At 41.0% G+C, this 21,195-nt stretch overlaps 1 protein-coding gene across 2 annotated transcripts in view; it reads left to right on the top strand.

Moving 5' to 3' along the window:
- The window catches only part of KSR2 (kinase suppressor of ras 2), a 645,462-nt gene that overhangs the window by 468,515 nt on the left and 155,752 nt on the right, over nt 1–21,195 (top strand). For both annotated transcript variants that reach the window (XM_089677203.1, XM_089677211.1), the window contains exons 13-14: nt 15,824–15,872; nt 17,503–17,870. In XM_089677203.1, the coding sequence (XP_089533329.1) occupies nt 15,824–15,872; nt 17,503–17,870 (417 nt within the window). The remainder of the gene's footprint in view (nt 1–15,823; nt 15,873–17,502; nt 17,871–21,195) is intronic.

Here is a 21,195-nt window from a genome sequence, read left to right as displayed (position 1 = left end):
TCCCTTCCTCTTTCTTATTCCTATAGAGCGTTTTTATCCCTCTACCCTTTTCCCTCCCCCCCTCTCCCAGTACTCCCCTCAATCCCTCTCCTCCTATCGCAAAAGTTTCTCAAGTCCTCTGGGAACCTCAAATAGGCTGTTATTCCATTTTTCCATCCTATTAAGCACTCCAGTACTCCCCATCTATATTGCACCTTCTGTTTTTTCATCAGCTCCAGCAAAGGCCTCAGAGCTCTCCTTCTCCGGAGAGTCTCCGATGACAAGTCCGCATAAATTTGGATATCCATTTTTCCATATTTTATTACTGGTTTTCCCTTAGTTTTCCTCCAAATTCTTTCCCTTTGCTGCAGTTCATAAAATTTAACAAGTATGTCTCTCGACCTTTCCTTCTCATAGTTCCCCTGGAGTCTCCCGACTCTAGAGATTCCTTCTATATTAGTCCTTTCCATATCAGAGTTTCCCATTATAAAGTTCAGAATTTTGTAAACCTCCTCTTCCAATATTTCTCCTTTTAGACTTTCCGGTATCCCTCTTATCCTTATATTTCTCCTTCTTTCTCTATTCTCTTGGATTTCCACCTTGTACTGCAATTTTTCCTGAGCTTTTTCCATATTACTTATCTTCTTCTCTAATTCGGCAATAATCTGGGTCTGATTTTTAACTTTCTGCTCCGTTTCTTCCACTCTTAGCAACAACTGCCCCAGGTCATTCTGAATTTTTACCATTTCTTGCTTTATTGTTCTCTCCAGATCTTTAAACATTTCTGTCATTTCTTTTTTATTTGGGATTTGGAGCTCTTTTCCCGTCTCTGATATTTGTTGACTACTGATATCCAAGTCCATTAATTGTTTAGGGTTATTTTGCATACTTAGATCTAATTCTCCTTTGTCATTTCTACTCTGGGGCCTTCCGGGGTCACGTTGCCCTGGGATGTGTACTTTTTAATTGTACCCGTTTGGGTCCCTTTTGGCCCGGTTCCTTTTGCACTTTTATTTTTCATTTCTTCTGTATCTTTTCTATTTCTCTAGAGATTTGTGTTAAGAAGAAGCCGTTTATATGATTTGCAAGTCCCAGCCCTGTCCATTCACTTTTCTTTCTTAGATACGTTCTTCTCTTTATTTATATTCTCTTCTCTGGGGGTCCCCCCTTTTCTCTTATGCTGATTCCCACTAACTCAATACAGATTTTATGTGTGTAGCCACAGCCAGACTCACTCACCCTCCTTGCACGTTTCTTCTCTTGAGATGGCTCCAGGCTCCCTCCTCCAGTTTCTTTCAGCAGTTCAGCTCCTCTCCACCTCCTCTCAGGGGGACCCTCCAGAAGTTTCTTCCACTCTCTCCTGCCTTGGACCAGGCTGTTCTTCCCTGCCAGCACCACGACAGGGGTCTGGGATAGCTGGCCGTTTCAGCATTTCAGTGTCTCTCCTCCTCCCTGTCAGCCGCTGGCCGGCCGCCCGGCCGGCTTCCTCGCCTCCCAGGGATGCACTGCGACCGGTCACGTGTCCTGGCTGCGCCTCCTCGTCTCCCAGCAACCAGGCTCACTGTTCCAGCCTCTCGCCGCTGCTCTCCAGCTCCCAGGCTCTCCCTCCCGCGGGCCGTCGCTCCTCAAAGGGGGCCCACCAGGCCGAGGTGAGTCTCAGCTTTCTGGGGCTCCATGCATCTAGGGGGGATTTGGGGCCAAGGGGGGGGATCGGACAGAGGAGCCTCGTGCAAGAGCTCCTACCACGAGCTCCCCGCCCCCGCCATTGTCAGGCTCCGCCCTCCAATTTACCACTAAGCATGTGGATGTTGCACGACTCTTAATAGTGTTAGCCTTAATTCAGGTTTATGTGTCACTGACTAGATGAATAAAGTTTAAATAACGAATTGTATTCATTTTAATCATTTGGTGTAACAGGGAATCATATCTCCCAAATTTCTGAGATGGAAATGAGAGACATCTAATAGCAAAAGTACGCAGGCATAGGATACACCCCCTGCTACGCTCCCATTAGGGAGAATTGTACAAAAAAAAAAAAAAAAAAGATTGGTTAAACCCACAAGTGCTTTTTTACATCTACTATTGCTGTATATTGGCTTTTGGAATTTTCAAATTCAGCAATTTAGAAATTGTATGAAAGGTTTAGTACCGTAAAACACTTTTTGATAGATAAGTAGTGTATTTTATATGCAACTATATAGATCAGACCAAAATAAAGGCCAAATGAGGAGAAAAGAGGGACGTTTGTTCTGAATGATGGACAGTCCCTCGAAATCAGGGACATTTGGGAGCTAGGGCGAATGTTTAGTATCACTTTGATCTCATAGAGTGAATGGTGATGTTTACCTCTTAATTACAAGGGCCACATACCCTGATAGACCTTTCAGATTTTCAGCCATGGTCAAAGTTCTTTTGGTTGCCATGTCTCGGTGGAAGCTGGCCAAATGTTCTAGTGCTCCTTTTGTCTGTCCTGATGCAGTTACCTAGTGTGTTTATTTGGTCAGTACTGAATTCTAACTGGAAACAAAGAATAAAAACCATTGCTTTTTTATACTTTGCCAGTTGAAGTTATTGTCTAGTATCAGCACTTTGGTACAGCAGTTCCAGAGCTCACATACTATAAATATGTTTAAAAGCTGCATGTCCATCTTACCAGCTAATGATGGAAGTATAAAAGGAGATTTAGTGTTTAGCTTCAGAGATGAAATAAAATAACAGACATAAATTAATCCTCCGGCAGGGAGCAGTGTGGGCAGCTGTATAAACAGGGAAATAAAATGAATTGGCAATAACTGCAGCTCTCGGTTCTGTCATGTTTTCATTTGCATCTACTTTCATTTTATTTACATGAATTCAAAATATAAAGAAAATAGGTAATTGATGTGATTGTTTGACATTTTTTTTTCATAACATAATTAATTGCAAATAAATAAATTGCAATACAATATTACATGTCAAAGCTGTGTTTATACAATCTTATTAGAGTAGATTGTGTGAGGATAATGTTACAAACACGGGAGTGTGGCCAATTTCTCCATTTTTCTATTCAATGTAAATAAATTGAAAAAAGAATTGTTCTTGATAATTATATGATTTCCAAAAAATTGTATATATCAGCTTGTAAACATTCAATAGAAACAAAAAATAAATAAACTGCAGTTTGCTGATCTGCAAATTTACCTGGTTTTCAGATCAGTTTGTTTACCAACCAGTTTTGACTAGTTCATGTAACATCAATACAAAATAATGTTGTAGAACTAGATGAGCTAGGCCTTTATATGAAATAAAAACTTTTTCCTCATGTCTCACTTGCCCCCAGAGCCCTCCAAGGTATACTCTTACAGTTAGATCCTCCCTCTTTTTATTCAATGTTTGTAACATTTTCAGCCTTGTATATTAGTTTTGTGATCTACTACCCAAATTGTTCAGTAGAATATATTGCCAAAAAATATATAATATATATATATATATAGTTGCAAGAAAAAGTATGTGAACCCCTTGGGATTACGTGGAGTTTTGCATGAATTGGGCATAAAATGTGCTCTGAACGTCATCTAAGTCACAACAATAGAAGAACACAGTCTGCTGAACATAATACTACACAAACATTAGATGTTGCCATGGTTTAATTGCACATAACATGTAAACATTCACAGTGCAGGGAGGAAAAAGTATGTAAGTATGTGAGGCTCTAGCTTAATGAATTCTCCCAGAGCTAATTGGAGCCAGGAGTGAGCCAACCTTGACTCCAATCAGTGTGATGATATTGGATGTGTTGCTGACAGCTGTCCTGCCCTTAAAAAACACACACCTGTTTTGGGTTTACTGGTTTCAAGAAGCACTGTCTGATGTGAACCATGCCTCGCAGAAAAGAGCTCTCAGAAGACCTACGATCAAGAATTGTTGACTTGCATGAAGCTGGAAATTGTTACAAAAGTATCTCCAAAAGCCATGATGTTCACGTGTCCACAGTAAGTCAGACTGTCTACAAATGGAGAAAGTTTAGCACTGTTGCTACTCTCCCTAGGCGTGGTCATCCTGTAAAAATGACTGCAAGAGCACAGCGCAGAATGCTGCATGAAGTAAAGAAGAATCCCAGAGTGTCAGCTAAAGACCTACAGAAATCTCTGGCACATGCTAACATTTTTGTTGACACATCTACAATAAGGAAAACATTAAACAATAATGGAGTACATGGGAGGACACCACAGAGGAAGCCATTGCTGTCCAAAAAGAATATTGTAGCACGTTTGAAGTTTGCAAAAGAGCACCTGGATGTTCCACAGCACTACTGGCAAAATATACTGTGGACAGATGAAACCAAGATTGAGTTGTTTGGGAAGAAAACACAACACTATGTGTGGAGAAAAAAAGGCACAGCACACCAACATCAAAACCTCATCCCCACTGTAAAACATGGCAGAGGGAGCATCATGGTTTGGGGCTGCTTTGCTGCCTCAGGGCCTGGACGGATTGTTGTCATTGATGGGAAAATGAATTCCAGAGTTTATCAAGACATTTTGCAGGAAAACGTATGACAATCTGTCCGCCAACTGAAGCTCCGCACAGGATGGGTGATGCAACAGGACAATGACCCAAAGCATACAAGTAATTCAACAAAACAATGGCTGCAACAGCACAGAATACGCCTTCTGGAGTGGCCCAGTCAGGGTCCTGACCTCAACCCAATTGAAATGCTGTGGCATGACCTTAAGAGAGCGATTCACACCAGACATCCCAAGAATATTGCTACACTGAAACAGTTTTGTGAAGAGGAGTGGTCCAAAATTACTCCAGATTGTTTTGCAGGTCTGATCTGCAACTACAGGAAACGTTTGGTTGAGGTTATTGCTGCCAAAGGAGGGTCAACCAGTTATTAAGTCCAAAGGTTCACATACTTTTTCCTCCCTGCAGTGTGAATGTTTACATGTTATGTGCAATTAAACCATGGCAACATCTAATGTTTGTGTAGTATTATGTTCAGCAGACTGTGTTCTTCTATTGTTGTGACTTAGATGACGTTCAGAGCACATTTTATGCCCAATTCATGCAAAACTCCACGTAATCCCAAGGGGTTCACATACTTTTTCTTGCAACTGTACAGTTGTGTTCAAAATAATAGCAGTCAGACAACACTAACCTGATCAATCACTGTTTTTGGTAGAAATGATATTTCTGCATGGCAAATAATTTACTAGCAGGTGTAGTAAAGTAATAGAAATCCAACAGACCCAACAGTCATGACATGCATGCTGCTGATTCTGTGTAATTGAATCACTAATTGAAAGGGGCATGTTCAAAATAATAGCAGTGTGGAGTTCTATTAGTGAGGTCATTCATTCTTTGAAAAACAGGTGGCAATTATTGCCCTTATTTAAGGAAGGAAGGCAGCAAATGTTGTACATGCTGGTTACAGTGCATTTCTCTCTGAAATTCTGAGGAAAATGGGTCGTTCCAGACATTGTTCAGAAGAACAGCGTACCTTGATTAAAAAGTTGATTGGAGAGGGGAAAACATATAAAGAAGTGCAGAAAATGATAGGCTGCTCAGCTAAAATGATCGCAAATACCTTTAAAATGGCAACCAAAACCTGAAAGACATGGAAGAAAGCAAAAAACTACCATTCGATTGGTTAGAAGAATAGCCAAAATGGCAAGGACTCAGCCAACAATCAGCTCCAGGAAGATCAAAGAAGGTGTAAAGTTACCTGTGAGTACTGTTACAATTAGAAGACGCCTATGTGAAGCCAAGCTATCTGCAAGAAGCCCCCGCAAAGTCCCACTGTTGAAAAAAAGACATGTGCTGAAGAGGCTACAATTTGCCAAAGAGCACATTGACTGGCCTAAAGAGAAATGGCGCAACATTTTGTGGACTGATGAAAGTAAGATTGTTCTTTTTGGGTCTAGTGGCCGGAGACAGTCTGTCAGATGACCCCCAAACACTGAATTCAAGCCACAGTACTCTGTGAAGACAGTGAAGCATGGTTGCGCAAGCATCATGATATGGGGATGTTTCTCATACTACGGTGTTGGGCCTATTTATCACATAGCAGGGATCATGGATCAGTTTGAATACATCAGAATACTTGAAGAGGTCATGCTGCCTTATGCTGAAGAGGAAATACCCTTGAGTTGGGTGTTCCAACAAAACAATGACCCAAAACACACCAGTAAACATGCAACATCTTGGTTCCAGACCAACAAGATTGACGTTATGGAGTGGCCAGCCCAATCCCCGGATCTTAATCCAATAGAAAACTTGTGGGGTGACATCAAAAATGCAGTTTCTGAGGCAAAACCAAGAAATAGAGAAGAACTGTGGCATGTAGTCCAATAATCCTGGGCTGGAATACCTGTTCACAGGTGCCAGAAGTTTGTTGACTCCATGCAACACAGATGTACAGCAGTTCTCAGAAACAGTGCTTATACAACTTAATATTCATTAAGTGATTCAAAGGAAAGCAAAATCTTCAAACATCTTTCAGTTTATATAGTGAATGTTTGAGTTTGTAAAGAAGAATACAAACACTGCTATTTTTTTGAACAGTCTAATATTCACTTTTCTTCAATTTTTTTAGAGGAACAACACAAATTTGATATATTTTTCTTCATGTTTTGATTTGGAATAGAATGTGTAGTGTTCCTCTATGCATTTGTGTGTATGGAAATAAAAGCTATTAGAAGGATTTTGAGCTTTATTCACTTTTTTCAACACACTGCTATTATTTTGAACACAACTGTGTATATATATATATATATATATATATATATATATATATATATATATATATATATATACATACACACACAGACACTATATTGTCAAAAGTATTGGGACACCCCTCCAATGATTTTTCAGGTGTTCCAATCACCTCCATAGCCACAGGTGTATAAAATCAAGCACCTAGGCATGCAGACTGCTTCTACAAACATTTGTGAAAGAATGGGTCGCTCTCAGGAGCTCAGTGAGTTCAAGCGTGATACTGTGATAGGTTGCCACCTGTGCAATAAGTCCATCTGTGAAATTTCCTTGCTACTAAATATTCCACAGTCAGCTGTTAGTGGTATTATAACAAAGTGGAAGCAACTGGGAACAACAGAAACTTAGCCACGAAGTGGTAGGCCATGTAGAATGACAGAGCAGGTTCAGTACATGCTGAAGCGCACAGAAGTCGCCAACTGTCTGCATAGTCAATAGTTAAAAACCTCCAAACTTTATGTGGCCTTCAGATTAGCACAACAACAGTGCATAGAGAGCTCCATGGAATGGGTTTCCATGGCCGAGCGGCTGCATCCAAGCCTTACATTACCAAGTGCAAAGGGTTGGATGCAGTGGTGTAAAACACGCTGCCACTGACCTCTAGAGCAGTGGAGACATGTTCTCTGGAGTGATGAATTACACTTCTCTGTCTGGCGATCCGATGGACATGCCTGGGTTTGGTGGTTGCCAGAACAGTAATTGCCTGACTGCATTGTGCCAAGTGTAACATTTGGTGGAGGGGGGATTATGGTGTGTGGTTGTTTTTAAGGGGTTGGGCTTGGCCCCTTAGTTCCAGTGAAGGGAACTTAATGTCTCAGCATACGAAGACATTTTGGACAATTTCATGCTCCCAACTTTGTAAGAACAGTTTTGGGGATGGCCCCTTCCTGTCCCAACATGACTGCACACCAGTGCACAAAGCAAGGTCCATAAAGACATGGATGAGCAAGTTTGGGGTGGAGGAACTTGACTGGCCTGCACAGAGTCCTGACCTCAACCCAACAGAACACCTTTGGGATGAATTACTGTGGAGACTGCGAACCAGGCCCTTCATCCGACATCAGTGCCTGACCTCACAAATGCACTTCTGGCAGAATGGTCAAACCTTCCCATAGACACACTCCTAAACCTTGTGGACGGCCTTCCCAGAAGAGTTGAAGCTGTTATACAGTCAGGTCCATAAATATTGGGACATCGACACAATTCTAACATTTTTGGCTCTATACACCACCACAATGGATTTGAAATGAAACAAACAAGATGTGCTTTAACTGCAGACTGTCAGCTTTAATTTGAGGGTATTTACATCCAAATCAGGTGAACGGTGTAGGAATGACAACAGTTTGCATATGTGCCTCCCACTTGTTAAGGGACCAAAAGTAATGGGACAGAATATTAATCATACATCAAACTTTAACTTTTTAATACTTGGTTGCAAATCCTTTGCAGTCAATTACAGCCTGAAGTCTGGAACGCATAGACATCACCAGACGCTGGGTTTCATCCCTGGTGATGCTCTGCCAGGCCTCTACTGCAACTGTCTTCAGTTCCTGCTTGTTCTTGGGGCATTTTCCCTTCAGTTTTGTCTTCAGCAAGTGAAACGAATGCTCAATTGGATTCAGGTCAGGTGATTGACTTGGCCATTGCATAACATTCCACTTCTTTCCCTTAAAAAATTCTTTGGTTGCTTTTGCAGTATGCTTTGGGTCATTGTCCATCTGGACTGTGAAGCGGCGTTCAATGAGTTCTGAAGCATTTGGCTGAATATGAGCAGATAATATTGCCCCAAACATTTCAGAATTCATTCTGCTGCTTTTGTCAGCAATCACATCATAAATAAATACAAGAGAACCAGTTCCATTGGCAGCCATACATGCCCACACCATGACACTACCACCGCCATGCTTCACTGATGAGGTGGTATGCTTAGGATCATGAGCAGTTCCTTTCCTTCTCCATACTCTTCTCTTCCCATCACTCTGGTACAAGTTGATCTTGGTCTCATCTGTCCATAGGATGTTGTTCCAGAACTGTGAAGGCTTTTTTAGATGTCGTTTGGCAAACTCTAATCTGGCCTTCCTGTTTTTGAGGCTCACCAATGGTTTACATCTTGTGGTGAACCCTCTGTATTCACTCTGGTGAAGTCTTCTCATGATTGTTGACTTTGACACACATACACCTACCTCCTGGAGAGTGTTCTTGATCTGGCCAACTGTTGTGAAGGGTGTTTTCTTCACCAGGGAAAGAATTCTTTGGTCATCCACCACAGTTGTTTTCCGTGGTCTTCCGGGTCTGTTGGTGTTGCTGAGCTCCCCAGTGCGTTCCTTCTTTTTAAGGACGTTCCAACAGTTGTTTTGGCCATGCCTAATGTTTTTGCTATCTCTCTGATGGGTTTGTTTTGTATTTTCAGTCTAATGATGGCTTGCTTCACTGAGAGTGACAGCTCTTTGGATCTCATCTTGAGAGTTGACAGCAACAGATTCCAAATGCAAATAGCACACTTGAAATGAACTCTGGACCTTTTATCTGCTCATTGGAATTGGGATAATGAGGGAATAATACGCACCTGGCCATGGAACAGCTGAGAAGCCAATTGTCCCATTACTTTTGGTCCCTTAACAAGTGGGAGGCACATATGCAAACTGTTGTAATTCCTACACCGTTCACCTGATTTGGATGTAAATACCCTCAAATTAAAGCTGACAGTCTGCAGTTAAAGCACGTTTTGTTTGTTTCATTTCAAATCCATTGTGGTGGTGTATAGAGCCAAAAATATTAGAATTGTGTCGATGTCCCAATATTTATGGACCTGACTGTAGCTGCAAAGGGTGGGCCAACTCAGTACTGAACCCTACGGACTAAGACTGGGATGCCATTTAAAGTTCATGTGCTTGTAAAGGCAGTCGTCCCAATACTTTTGGTAATATAGTGTGTGTGTGTGTGTGTGTGTATGTATGTATATATATATATATATATATATATATATATATATACACACACATAACTGATAATATCAACAGACAAGTGTTTGCTGTTTTTGTTTGTAACAATGTGTGACACACTTTCCTACTTGTCCAAATACCATTTGTCCCTATTTCAATTAAGATATTCTTTTGAGTTATTTGGAAAAATTCTTTATGATGCATGAAGGTCTGTAAAGGGTCTCACTGTTAATCATGTTTATACAACAGACGTTGCAGAAGTTCATCTAAAAGGAATGTGCCATTTCTTGTTCAAGTGACCAGTAACGGAAAAAATACAGCATACAGTAATAAGACTGAATATGTTCCATAGGTTAGATGTATTTATCATATCTTAAGTTAGCTAGCATTATTCCTTAGTACACCTGTCTATAGCCAATAATTATGTCCATCGTTTCTAAACATATGAAGCTGCTTTTTCATAAGCTATGTTGGATGTGTTTCAAATGATTATGCTATGGAACAAGATGAAAAGATTTGCAATGAAGACTGTGGAGTGTTAGCACAAACTGGAAAGGCAGTAAAACCCAATGCAGCCTTAGTTCAATAAAGATTGCATTGACAGGCAATATTAACTTTTCTTCTTGCCTTTATCTAAACTAAAAAAGTGTGCAGGTAGCTGGGCACTGCTATAGATGACATGTGCCAGTGCAAAAAATGGGTCTTTTCATTCAGCTTAAAGGGCAACATTGAAAATACACAAATCCTTTAACCTCTTGACCTTCGAAAGATTTACCCCCCTTCATGACCAGGCCATTTTTTGCGATAGGGCGCTGTGTTGTTTCAACTGACAATTGCACGGTAGTGCAACACTGTACATAAATGAAATTGATATAATTTTTTCTACACAAATAGAGATTTCTTTTGGTAGTATTTGATCATCTCTGTGTTTTTTATCTTATGCGCTATAATGTAAAAAGTCCAAAATTAAAAAAAAAAAAAAAAAAAAAAAAAAAATATATATATATATATATATATATATATATATATATATATATATCTATAATTTTATTTTTTACTTTTTGTTATAAAACATACCCAGTAAAAAAATTTAAAAAATCAAATTTCTTCATACATTTAGGCCAAAATGTATTCTGCTACATATTTTTGATAAAACATTTTCCAATTAGCATATGTGATTTGTTTGCATCTACAAACTATGGTATACAGGTACTGTATATACTGGAATTTAGTATTTTTTTATATTAGTAATTATATTAGTAATGGCAGCTATCAGTGACTTATAGCAGGACTGCGATATTTCAGTCCGACACTAACTGACATTTTGTGGGAACCAGTGACACGAATACAGTGATCAGTGCTAAAAATATACACTGTCACTGTATTAATGACACTGGCTGGGAAGGGGTTAACTGTGTGCCTAACCAGTGTTTTTGTGTACTGTGTTAGGTGTTTCCACTAGGCAATCTGCTAGATTTTCTTTCCCTGCTTTGAAGGGAAAGAAAATCCAGCAGATCGCCGCTGACAGAACACAGCTCTGTCTTTTTTACATAGTCAGAGCTGAGTTCTGTCAGTCTCTCAGCGATCAACAGGTGCCAGTGCTCATCCACTGGCCGAAACCTGTTGATCAGTTTCTGCTGTGTACAATCCCCCTACGATGGAAGTGCAAAACCATGGTTATATACATGATTTTGCACAGAACATCTGCCCTGTAGCAGTAAATCTGCTATAGGGTGGAGGTATGTAAACAAACAGACAGGGATCCCGAGAGATGTTATTCATACATACCTCTAATTGTCTTGACCATATGTGGTCAATGACATCATCTTCACCCTTGTGTTTACATTACCACAGCACTAGAGATCTGTTATTTAACAATGGGAGTGTGACTGGGAAAAATTTGCTGGGTGGAAGGTCTTTGTAATTGATGATAGATTTACATTGGAGGAAATGATTTGCAATTATATTTACTTATTTATTTGTAGTCTTATTAAAGGACTTGTTCATGGTGTTAATATGTTTATTTATGTTTCACTTTTTTTGAGAATGAATAATAAGGGGTACTTATATACCCCTGTACTCATAACTCTAGAAGGAGGTGAATATCTGAACAGTGACTAACCACTGTGATAGCAAATCAGAGGCTATCACAGCAGCCAGGTGATTGAGAACCAGGCCTCCCAGTTCCTGATCATTAGTATGAGCCTGGTCTCTGTGCTGGGAGTGCTCTGTGCAGCATGCTACTAGCACAATCACAAGTAAGCATATATGTGGCCCCACAGGTTTAATATCCACTGTCGTGAGGCTGCGTACATGTGTACGTCTGTCATGAAGGGGTTAAGCCATAGAATGATTTTATAAGTAAACTTTTTGATTTTTTGAACAATGCAAAGCTGGAGAACTTTCCAAGTGAATATCTGCTGAAATGCTTTGATTTTATACTTGAAAACAAATATTTTCCATTAAAAGGGACAACATATGCACAAACATGTGCCATTGGAAGCTCTGGGCCACCTCATTTGCAAATCTATTTGTTGGTATCAATCAGAAGGTAGCAGAAAGGCAGCAGGACCAGATGGGGTTTCAGGACGTTTACTGAGGGCTATATAATTGAGCTGGGGCAAAGCTGACTGGAGGACTTATGTCAGCTCTGGATTTAAGGTGCTGCATGTCTTTCTTTATTTGAAGGCTAGGCAGTCTGCTGAGTGGCTTTTTATTTGTCAGTGGAAATGATAAACACTGAATGGGACACTGGTGGAAAGATAATTGTTTGGAATAAGAAGATATCAATGTGGACTTGATTTTACATCACATTTGGTGTTCATGTACTTTTGTGGAAGATTTAGTGACACTTTTTATTGTTAAACTTATAGTGTAGTGTGTGTAACTGATTCACAAATATTTACACATCACTGCTTTTTCCCCCTTTTCTCAACTTTATTCATGTCTTTTGTTCTCTATATTTGTTCATATTTCCTGTTCTTTTCCTCATGTTACAGTTTTTGTCTGCCTACACATTGCACATTGCTCGGTGTGGTCTATCACTTTCTCTCTTTTTTTATTACCATCTTCTGAAAGCCTCTTCCCATTTAACTTGCAACAGCCTCATTTGTTGTTCTGATAGCTGGAGGTCAGGTGCCTTGACATCATAACATTCCATGGTGTCAGCAGTTTGGCCACCCTGCATCTCCAGTCACCATGGTGCAGGCAGCTCCAGTGTGCATTCGCCTGTCACTTAGTAAGCGCCCACTGGATGGCTGTCCAGTCACCTTGCAAAAGCAATTCCTCAGCTAGTATAGGATTGTGCACCTCATAGATCATACAACCACAGTGTTCAGGATTGGGTGTAGCATGATCCAGAACTCCAAAGTAGAAAAATGATTCAGCCGTGTAACATCTGCCCAATATACTGGACCCAGGACTTCTTTTATTGACATAACATTCACGAATGGGACGTAGTATATGATAGGGGCATTATTTGATTGTTTACAATAATTTTGGTGGGTTTCATGATATCGTATGATGTGAGAGGTCAGGGGTAGCCTCTGTACTGGTATCTCATGCCTAACAAGGGTTCTTGTGTGACCCCATTACACAATTACATTGTGATGTAATTACCGCATAAATGCTTGGACATTATTTCAATGATCCCATGTGTGCTTATAGCAAATATTATTATTATACAGGATTTATATAGCGCCAACAGTTTGCTCAGCACTTTACAATATAAAGGTAGACAATACAGCAACAATACAGTTCAATACAAGAGGGTTAGGAGGGCCCTGCTCCTTGGAGCTTACAATCTAAGAGAGAGGGGCTGGTGGTACAAAAGGTTATAACTGTGGGGAATTAACTGATAGGAGAAATAGAAGATTCCATTATTAGCTGAGGGCAGGATAGGCTTCCCTGAAGAGATATGTTTTCAGAGATCATCTAAAAGTGGTCAGAGTAGGCAATAGTCAGATAGATTGGGGTAGAGAGTTCCAGAGGATGGGGGAGGCTCTGGAGAAGTCCTGGAGATGAGCATGAGAGGAAGACACAAGGGAGCTAGAGAACAGGAGGTCATGGGAGGATTGGAGAGGACGGTTTGGGTGATATTGGGAACAAGATTGGTGATGTAATTTGGGGCAGAGTTATAAATGGCTTTATATGTTATTGTTAATGTTTTGAATTTTATTAGTTGGGCAATGGGAAGCCAGTGGAGGGATTGGCAGAGAGGGATGGCAGTCATGGAATGGTTAGTAAGGTGGATGAGTCTAGCAGCAGCATCCATGATAGACTGAAGAGGGGATAGCCTGCGATTAGGTAGGCCAATGAGGAGGGAGTTACAATAGTCAAGGCGAAAGATAACAAGGGAGTGAATAAGTTGCTTAGTGGCTTCAGAGCTTAAGAATGGGCATATCTTGGAGATGTTGTGTAAGTGAAGTCTACAAGATTTGGACAGTAATTGGATTTGGGGCTGAAAGGACAGATGGGAGTCTAGGATTACACCTAATACCCTGGCATGAGGGGATGGACTGATGGTTGTATTATTGATCTTGATGGAGAAGCCAGGGGAGGAGGCACGAGCTGGAGGGAATAGTATGAGCTCTGTTTCGGAAATATTTAATTTGAGGAAGTGGAGTGACATCCATGCTGATATGTCACTTAGTAGGTTAGTAATGCGAGAGGAGACTGAAGGGGTGAGGTGAGGAGTAGAAAGATAGATTTGTGTGTCATCAGCATAGAGATGGTACTTAAAGCCATGTGTCCAAGGGAGGAGATGTAGAAGGAGAAGAGAAGGGGTCCAATGACAGAACCTTGAGGGACCCCTACAGAAAGAGGAAGTGGTGAGGAGGAGACAGAGTTATAGGTAACGCTGAAGGAGCACTGCGATAAGTAGCAGGAGAACCAGGAGAGAGCAAATATTTTGGTTTATGGTATCGCTTCCCAGATGGAAGTTGCTTCAGCACCCATGGAAGTTGCTGGAGGACACATTTACTCCATGTCTTTTCTAGGAACATGTGCGATGGGAATATTATGCATGACATTCATAATTCTTATTATGAATTGGCCTCCAGATTCCTACAGATCCCCCCCTCATAAATCCTCATATTCTTTTGAAAAATCAGATGTGAGGAAGAGAGCCTTGTCTCTGCCCACACTGCCACGTCGTTCATTTAGTTCTGTGAATGAATGAGGTACTGACATCCTTTGTGGATGTTGGCTTATAGTTCTCAATGAACTACCACGATGCTGTGGTAGTTACCGTAATTGACTCTTTCTGTCAGTGTATCTGATTGCCCATACATGATGTAAGGGAAAGCAGATATACTGACAGGTCTGCAGGAGACCTACATGATGTCAGCGATCTGCTGATCGCTGGTGCAATGCTTTACAGGCTCCTGCAACAAAAAATAATAAGTGCACATTTTTTTACCTGCAAAAAAATGTACATTTATTATTTTTTGTCAACAGGTTAACTTATCCTTTAAGCTGCATTTCTTTCTCCCGACTGAATGGTATTTTCTTTAATGCATTGGTACATTTCCTCCATGGCAGTGCCCAGCTACTTGTGCCATTTTTTCCACAATAACTTTGCCTATTTGCCTTGAAAGTGGCCAAAAAAGAGCTAGCTTTGTCCTCCACAGACGTTAGTGGGATTTGGCGCTAAGTTTGGGTTTCGTGTGCTTTCCACTGGGTTTGGTGAACCTGTCTCAAACCAAAGTCAGTAAGAATTGCTCATCCCTACTTGAAGTTATCTATTGCTTTGGTCAGATTGGATCACCTGGCTCATTTTTTAACACCACTCAAGGTAAAAGGGCCACTATTCTGAAACAGTCTGCACATTTTAATTCCTAGAAGCTTAAAAAATAAATCTGCATTTGTTTAGCTATTCCTTGAGGGCTGGAGCAGAACAATTGGTTTCCAGATTAGCTATAGGCCCTGACATAATGTATGAGCTTCTCCTGTGTATCTAGCTGTTTGCCTAAAGTTCCACTTTAAATGCACGATTTCCCATTTACTGAACAAGAGCTGTTAATGCTTCAGCCGCTACTACATGACAGTAGGCTATCTAAATTTCCTTCATTTGAATGTCCCAATTTTTATGAGATCATACAAATATCAGTAATTATAACTGAATTTTTTATTATTTATTCCAGTAATGAAGGAAATCCATTACTTCAAATTGAAGTGGAACCAACATCTGAGGTAAGATAATCAAGCTATTTAATTAAGTGGAGAACAACAAAATGTTCTGTTATTTTCCTGATCTCTGCCAATTCGTAGCACAACCCACTATTTAGTAAATAAGGGACCACAATTACTTACAGTAGCACATCTGCATAGTTAGGAGTCCTTTAGGTATTACTGTGGAAATGGACTAGCTATTATACGTATCCCTGTCAGATGAAAAGAACATCTACTTCTGTTCTCACTGTATACAGTGCATGTTTTAATAAGTAAATACAACTGTATTTTGTATACATAAGTTTTAAGCAATGCTTTTACAATACCCTAAGTTCTCAAGAAACACAAAAGACAGTGTGGAGAATTAATCAACAGTGTCTATGACACACTTAGAATTCCATTGTATCTTCCCATGACATATATCAGTGTGGTGACATATTCATGTACCTGTTATAAACAGATGCGTGAATTAGTTTCAAGTACTGTGTGCAGAGACTCTGTCTTCATTCCAGCTGACCTCCTTCCCTGCTGCTGCAACTGTCACACAGACACTGCAGCGTGCGTTTTGTGGCTGGGTGGGTAGAGCATGATTGGGAAGCCGAGGCACTAATTCTACAACAGGTCCACACCCCCTGTGATTGACAGCAGATAGGGGGTGGATCCATAGCCAATACACAGCCCTGCTACTGTCTATAAAATACACCCACTGCCTACTTTAAATCACAAGAAGAGAGAGGACCTAAGGGGGAACTGGTGTCTTAGCTTCTTGACTAAGATCCGCCTACTGTTAGCATCACTGGTTGCTAGGAGGCTGTCAGCTGTGAATCCGACATTGCCCTTAACAACAGGGGTCAGGTGGGGGGGAGGCTAGTGGCAGCAGATATGCCGCTACACAACGCACAGCAATAGGCACTCTGCCTGTCTTTGTACACCTACTTATAGGTGATCTTAATTACCTTCAACTTCATTATCTACAAACTGGATGTAGTTTTTTTTTTTTTCAATTTGATGCAGTAACAGTGTCACTTTTTCAGTATTAAGATCTACCTGAATCTGCTGAACATGTTGATAAAGCTACTGAAACAAGCGGCAGGGATGTTTTATCTGGCACGGGGCACGGTAAAGTGCTATATTTCCAGAAAACTGTTGTTAGGGCTCTGTTGAATTCCCCCACTATCTAGTAATCATTCATCCATGCTTGTGATGGAGAAGAGGTTGGAAAAAGTGACAAAGGGAAAAAATGGCCAGCTTACTGCTGCCAACTAATACCTATAAAAAGATGCTTAGCTTGCTACGTGGTAGGCAAAATGCCACTTTTTATGCTCAAACAGTTCAGTAATAAAATTCATTAATTGGTATTGGCATTTAAGCAATCAAGTCCTGAAACTTATTAAATACCAATTTTGTTAGCAAGAAATTGGCAACTATAATGCATCTTCCAATTTAATGACTGATACAGCACCCATACAGTACCTGTATCAGTTATTGAATCAGAAAGCGTAGTAAAGTTTTCATTTCTGTGATAGTTCATAACCGCCAATGAGTACTACATTCAAATTAAAATGTTATTCTCCCTCTCAATCAAAGTGAAATTATTGCCACAAATTACAAACCCTTAACTAAATTTCTATCCTTACTATGACCAACTCAGAATGAAGAAAGCAATGAGAAAGCAGAAGAGTCTGAAGATGACTTTGAGGAGATGAACCACTTGCTGCTCTCAGCCAGGAACTTCCCCCGTAAAGCCAGTCAAACCAGCATATTCTTACAAGAATGGGACATCCCATTTGAACAGCTGGAAATTGGAGAGATGATTGGCAAAGGACGCTTTGGGTTAGTGTACCATGGACGCTGGCATGGAGAGGTAGCAATTAGACTTATTGACATTGAGCGGGATAATGAGGACCAGCTAAAGGCATTTAAGCGGGAAGTAATGGCTTACCGACAGACGCGACATGAAAATGTGGTACTCTTCATGGGAGCTTGCATGAGCCCTCCTCACCTAGCAATTATCACCAGGTAATCCTTTTCATTTTTATATTGCAAACATTTTTAAAGTCCATCTATAGGCATTTTTTCTGATTTTTATTTTCTTTTTCACTGGCTCCCTTCTTGTTGCCAGAGTCAGGAGGAGAGGTGTAAGAGGTTCCCCTAAGTTACTTCTGCTTGTGTACTCCCAGGAAATGTGGAGAGCGCTATGATATCATTCACAACACCTGTGGAGGGAACAGCATGGCTAGTGCTAATTGACATTAAGAAAAAAGGTTTTCAGTAGTGACAACGCTGAAAATTCTTCTTTTTTACCTGCAGGACAGCAAAGTACACAACAGTGTTATAACGCTGCAGTGATTTCAATGCAGGGAAACAGCATTGTCATCATGTTGAAGGAAGTTACAGGTATTGGAAGCATCACCAGATATTTTTAAAGAAATAGAAAAGGAAAACTCAATTGAATTGCTTGATGCTTGCTTTAAATAAATGAGATGAATTTGTGGTAATGTTTTGCAATTTAAATGAAAATTCTGCTTTAAACAAACTTCACATTTTTATGTTTAATCTCCATTTTATTAAGTATTTGCAGACAATACAGGTTTGCAGTACAAATACAAATTTCATTTGAACAAGTGCATGCAGACTCATACATTAAATAAAAAAGTACTCAGGGCTCACAAACACCTAGCGCATTATACAAGACTTATTGAGAGAAATGTAAAAAGCCAATTTCAGAAAAAATTCAGCAGAAAAAATGCATGTATAACAACCTATGGTCAACCAACACGTTGGCAGTTCCCAGCTGTTGGTGATGTTGTCACGCTGATGCGTTTCTGGGACGTGTCCCCTTTCACATCCCCGAAACATGTCAGTGTGCCGATATCACCAATAGCTGGGAACTGCCACCACATTGGTTTACCATCTGTTGTTCTACATGCGTTATTTCTGCTGCTGTTTGTGAGTCTGAAATTGGCTTTTTACATTTCTCTCAATAAATCTTGGGTAATGCGCTAGGTGTTTGCGCCTCCTGTGTGCTTTTTTTCATGAGTGACCTATTAATATTTGATAACTGCAACAGAGAAAAATCAGGTCTCCTTCCTTACCAGACAGATCTGTGCTTTGAGCCAAAACTGTGTAAATCTCCAGCTTAGGTGGACATAAATACAAATCCTTTGGCAGAAAAAAACAGCTTGTATATATACACAGCCATTAATGTCTAAACCACTGGTAACAAAAGTGAGTACACCCCTAAGTGAAAATGTCCAAATTGGACCCAAAGTGTCAATATTTTGTGTGGCCACCATTATTTTTCAGCACTGCCTTAACCCTCTTGGGCATCGAGTTCACTAGAGCTTCACAGGTTGCCACTGGAGTCCTCTTCTACTCCTCCATGATGACATCATGGAGCTGGTGGATGTTAGAGACCTTGCGCTCCTCCACCTTCTGTTTGAGGATGCCCCACAGATGCTCAATAGTGTTTAGGTCTGGAGACACGCTTGTCCAGTCCATCGCCTTTACCCTCAGCTTTAGCAAGGCAGTGGTCGTCTTGGAGGTGTGTTTGGGGTCGTTATCATGTTGGAATACTGCCCTGCGGCCCAGTCTCCCAAGGGAGGGGATCATGCTCTGCTTCAGTATGTCACAGTGCATGTTGGCATTCATAGTTCCCTCAATGAACTGTAGCTCCCCAGTGCCGGCAGCACTCATGCAACACCAGACCATGACACTCCCACCATCATGCTTGACTGTAGGCAAGACACATTTGTCTTTGTACTCCTCACCAAATAAGTTTATCTTGGTCTCATCAGACCACAGGATATTGTTCCAGTAATCCATGTCCTTAGCCTGCTTGTCTTCAGCAAACTGTTTGCGGTCTTTCTTGTGCATCATCTTTAGAAGAGGCTTCCTTCTGGGACGACAGCCATGCAGACCAATTTGATGCAGTGTGCGGCGTATAGTCTGAGCACTGACAGGCTGATCCCCCACCCCTTCAACCTCTGCAGCAATTCTGGCAGCACTCATACGTCTATTTCCCAAATACAACCTGTGGATGTGATGCTGAGCACGTGCACTCAACTTCTTTAGTTGATCATGGCGAGGCCTGTTCTGAGTGGAATCTGTCCTGTTAAATCGCTGTATGGCCTTGGCCACCATGCTGCAGCTCAGTTTCAGGGTCTTGGCAATCTTCTTATAGTCTAGGCCAGTGGTGGGCAACCTTTTTTTTCAACTGAGCCAAATCTCGCCAAAACCACGATTTAAATTTATTTTGAGAGCCACATTTTTAAAACTGAAAATACATAGGATGGTACACTGTTTTTAGTTTCAATAAGTTTTTATAGTAATTCATCCCCCATAGTAATTCATCCCCCATATAGTAATTCATCCCCCATAGTAATTCATCCCCCATAGTAATTCATCCCCCATATAGTAATTCATCCCCCATAGTAATTCATCCCCCATATAGTAATTCATCCCCCATATAGTAATTCATCCCCCATAGTAACTCATCCCCCATATAGTAATTCATCCCCCATAGTAATTCATCCCCCCTATAGTAATTCATCCCCCATATTAATTCATCCCTCATATAGTAGTAGTAAGTAAGTAGCAAGTAGTAAGCCAAGTCCCCCCTGTGTCAATTCACTTACCTTTGCTCCGCGCGTTCCTCTCGCCGTGTTCCCGCGCCGTTCCGGTCTTCAGGGCGGACTGTGAGAGGAGCCTAGCTCCTCTCACGTTCGTCACGCTGCCCCGCCTACACACATCCTGACAGCCAATCACTGGCTATCAGGATGTGAGTGGCAGCGAGACTGGCCAATCATTGCATTTGAGCGCGCTGCCCTGGCTGTTTTTTTTTTGGATCACGCTGCAGAGTCCCTGCCGCCCGAGAGGAGGGAGGGGAGCGGGCGCCCGGCACACAAGAGCCGCATTAAAGCGTGTAAAGAGCCGCATGTGGCTCGCAAGCCGCGGCTTGCCGACCACTGGTCTAGGCCATCTTTATGTAGAGCAACAATTCTTTTTTTCAGATCCTCAGAGTTCTTTGCCATGAGGTGCCATGCTGAATTTCCAGTGACCAGTATGAGAGAGTGAGAGCGATAATACCAAATTTAACACACCTGCTCCCCATTCACACCTGACACCTTGTAACACTAATGAGTCACATGACACGGGGAGGGAAAATGGCTAATTGGACCCAATTTGGACATTTTCACTTAGGGCTGTACTCACTTTTGTTGCCAGCGGTTTAGACATTAATGGCTGTGTTTTGAGTTATTTTGAGGGGACAGCAAATTTACACTGTTATACAAGCAGTACACTCACTACTTTACATTGTAGCAAAGTGTCATTTCTTCAGTAT

This window comes from Staurois parvus, unplaced genomic scaffold, assembly GCF_062004578.1.
Source record: "Staurois parvus isolate SC_StPar_1 unplaced genomic scaffold, SC_StPar_1.0 ptg000014l, whole genome shotgun sequence".
Lineage (NCBI taxonomy): Eukaryota > Metazoa > Chordata > Amphibia > Anura > Ranidae > Staurois > Staurois parvus.
This window is presented reverse-complemented; position numbering and strand designations above follow the sequence as displayed.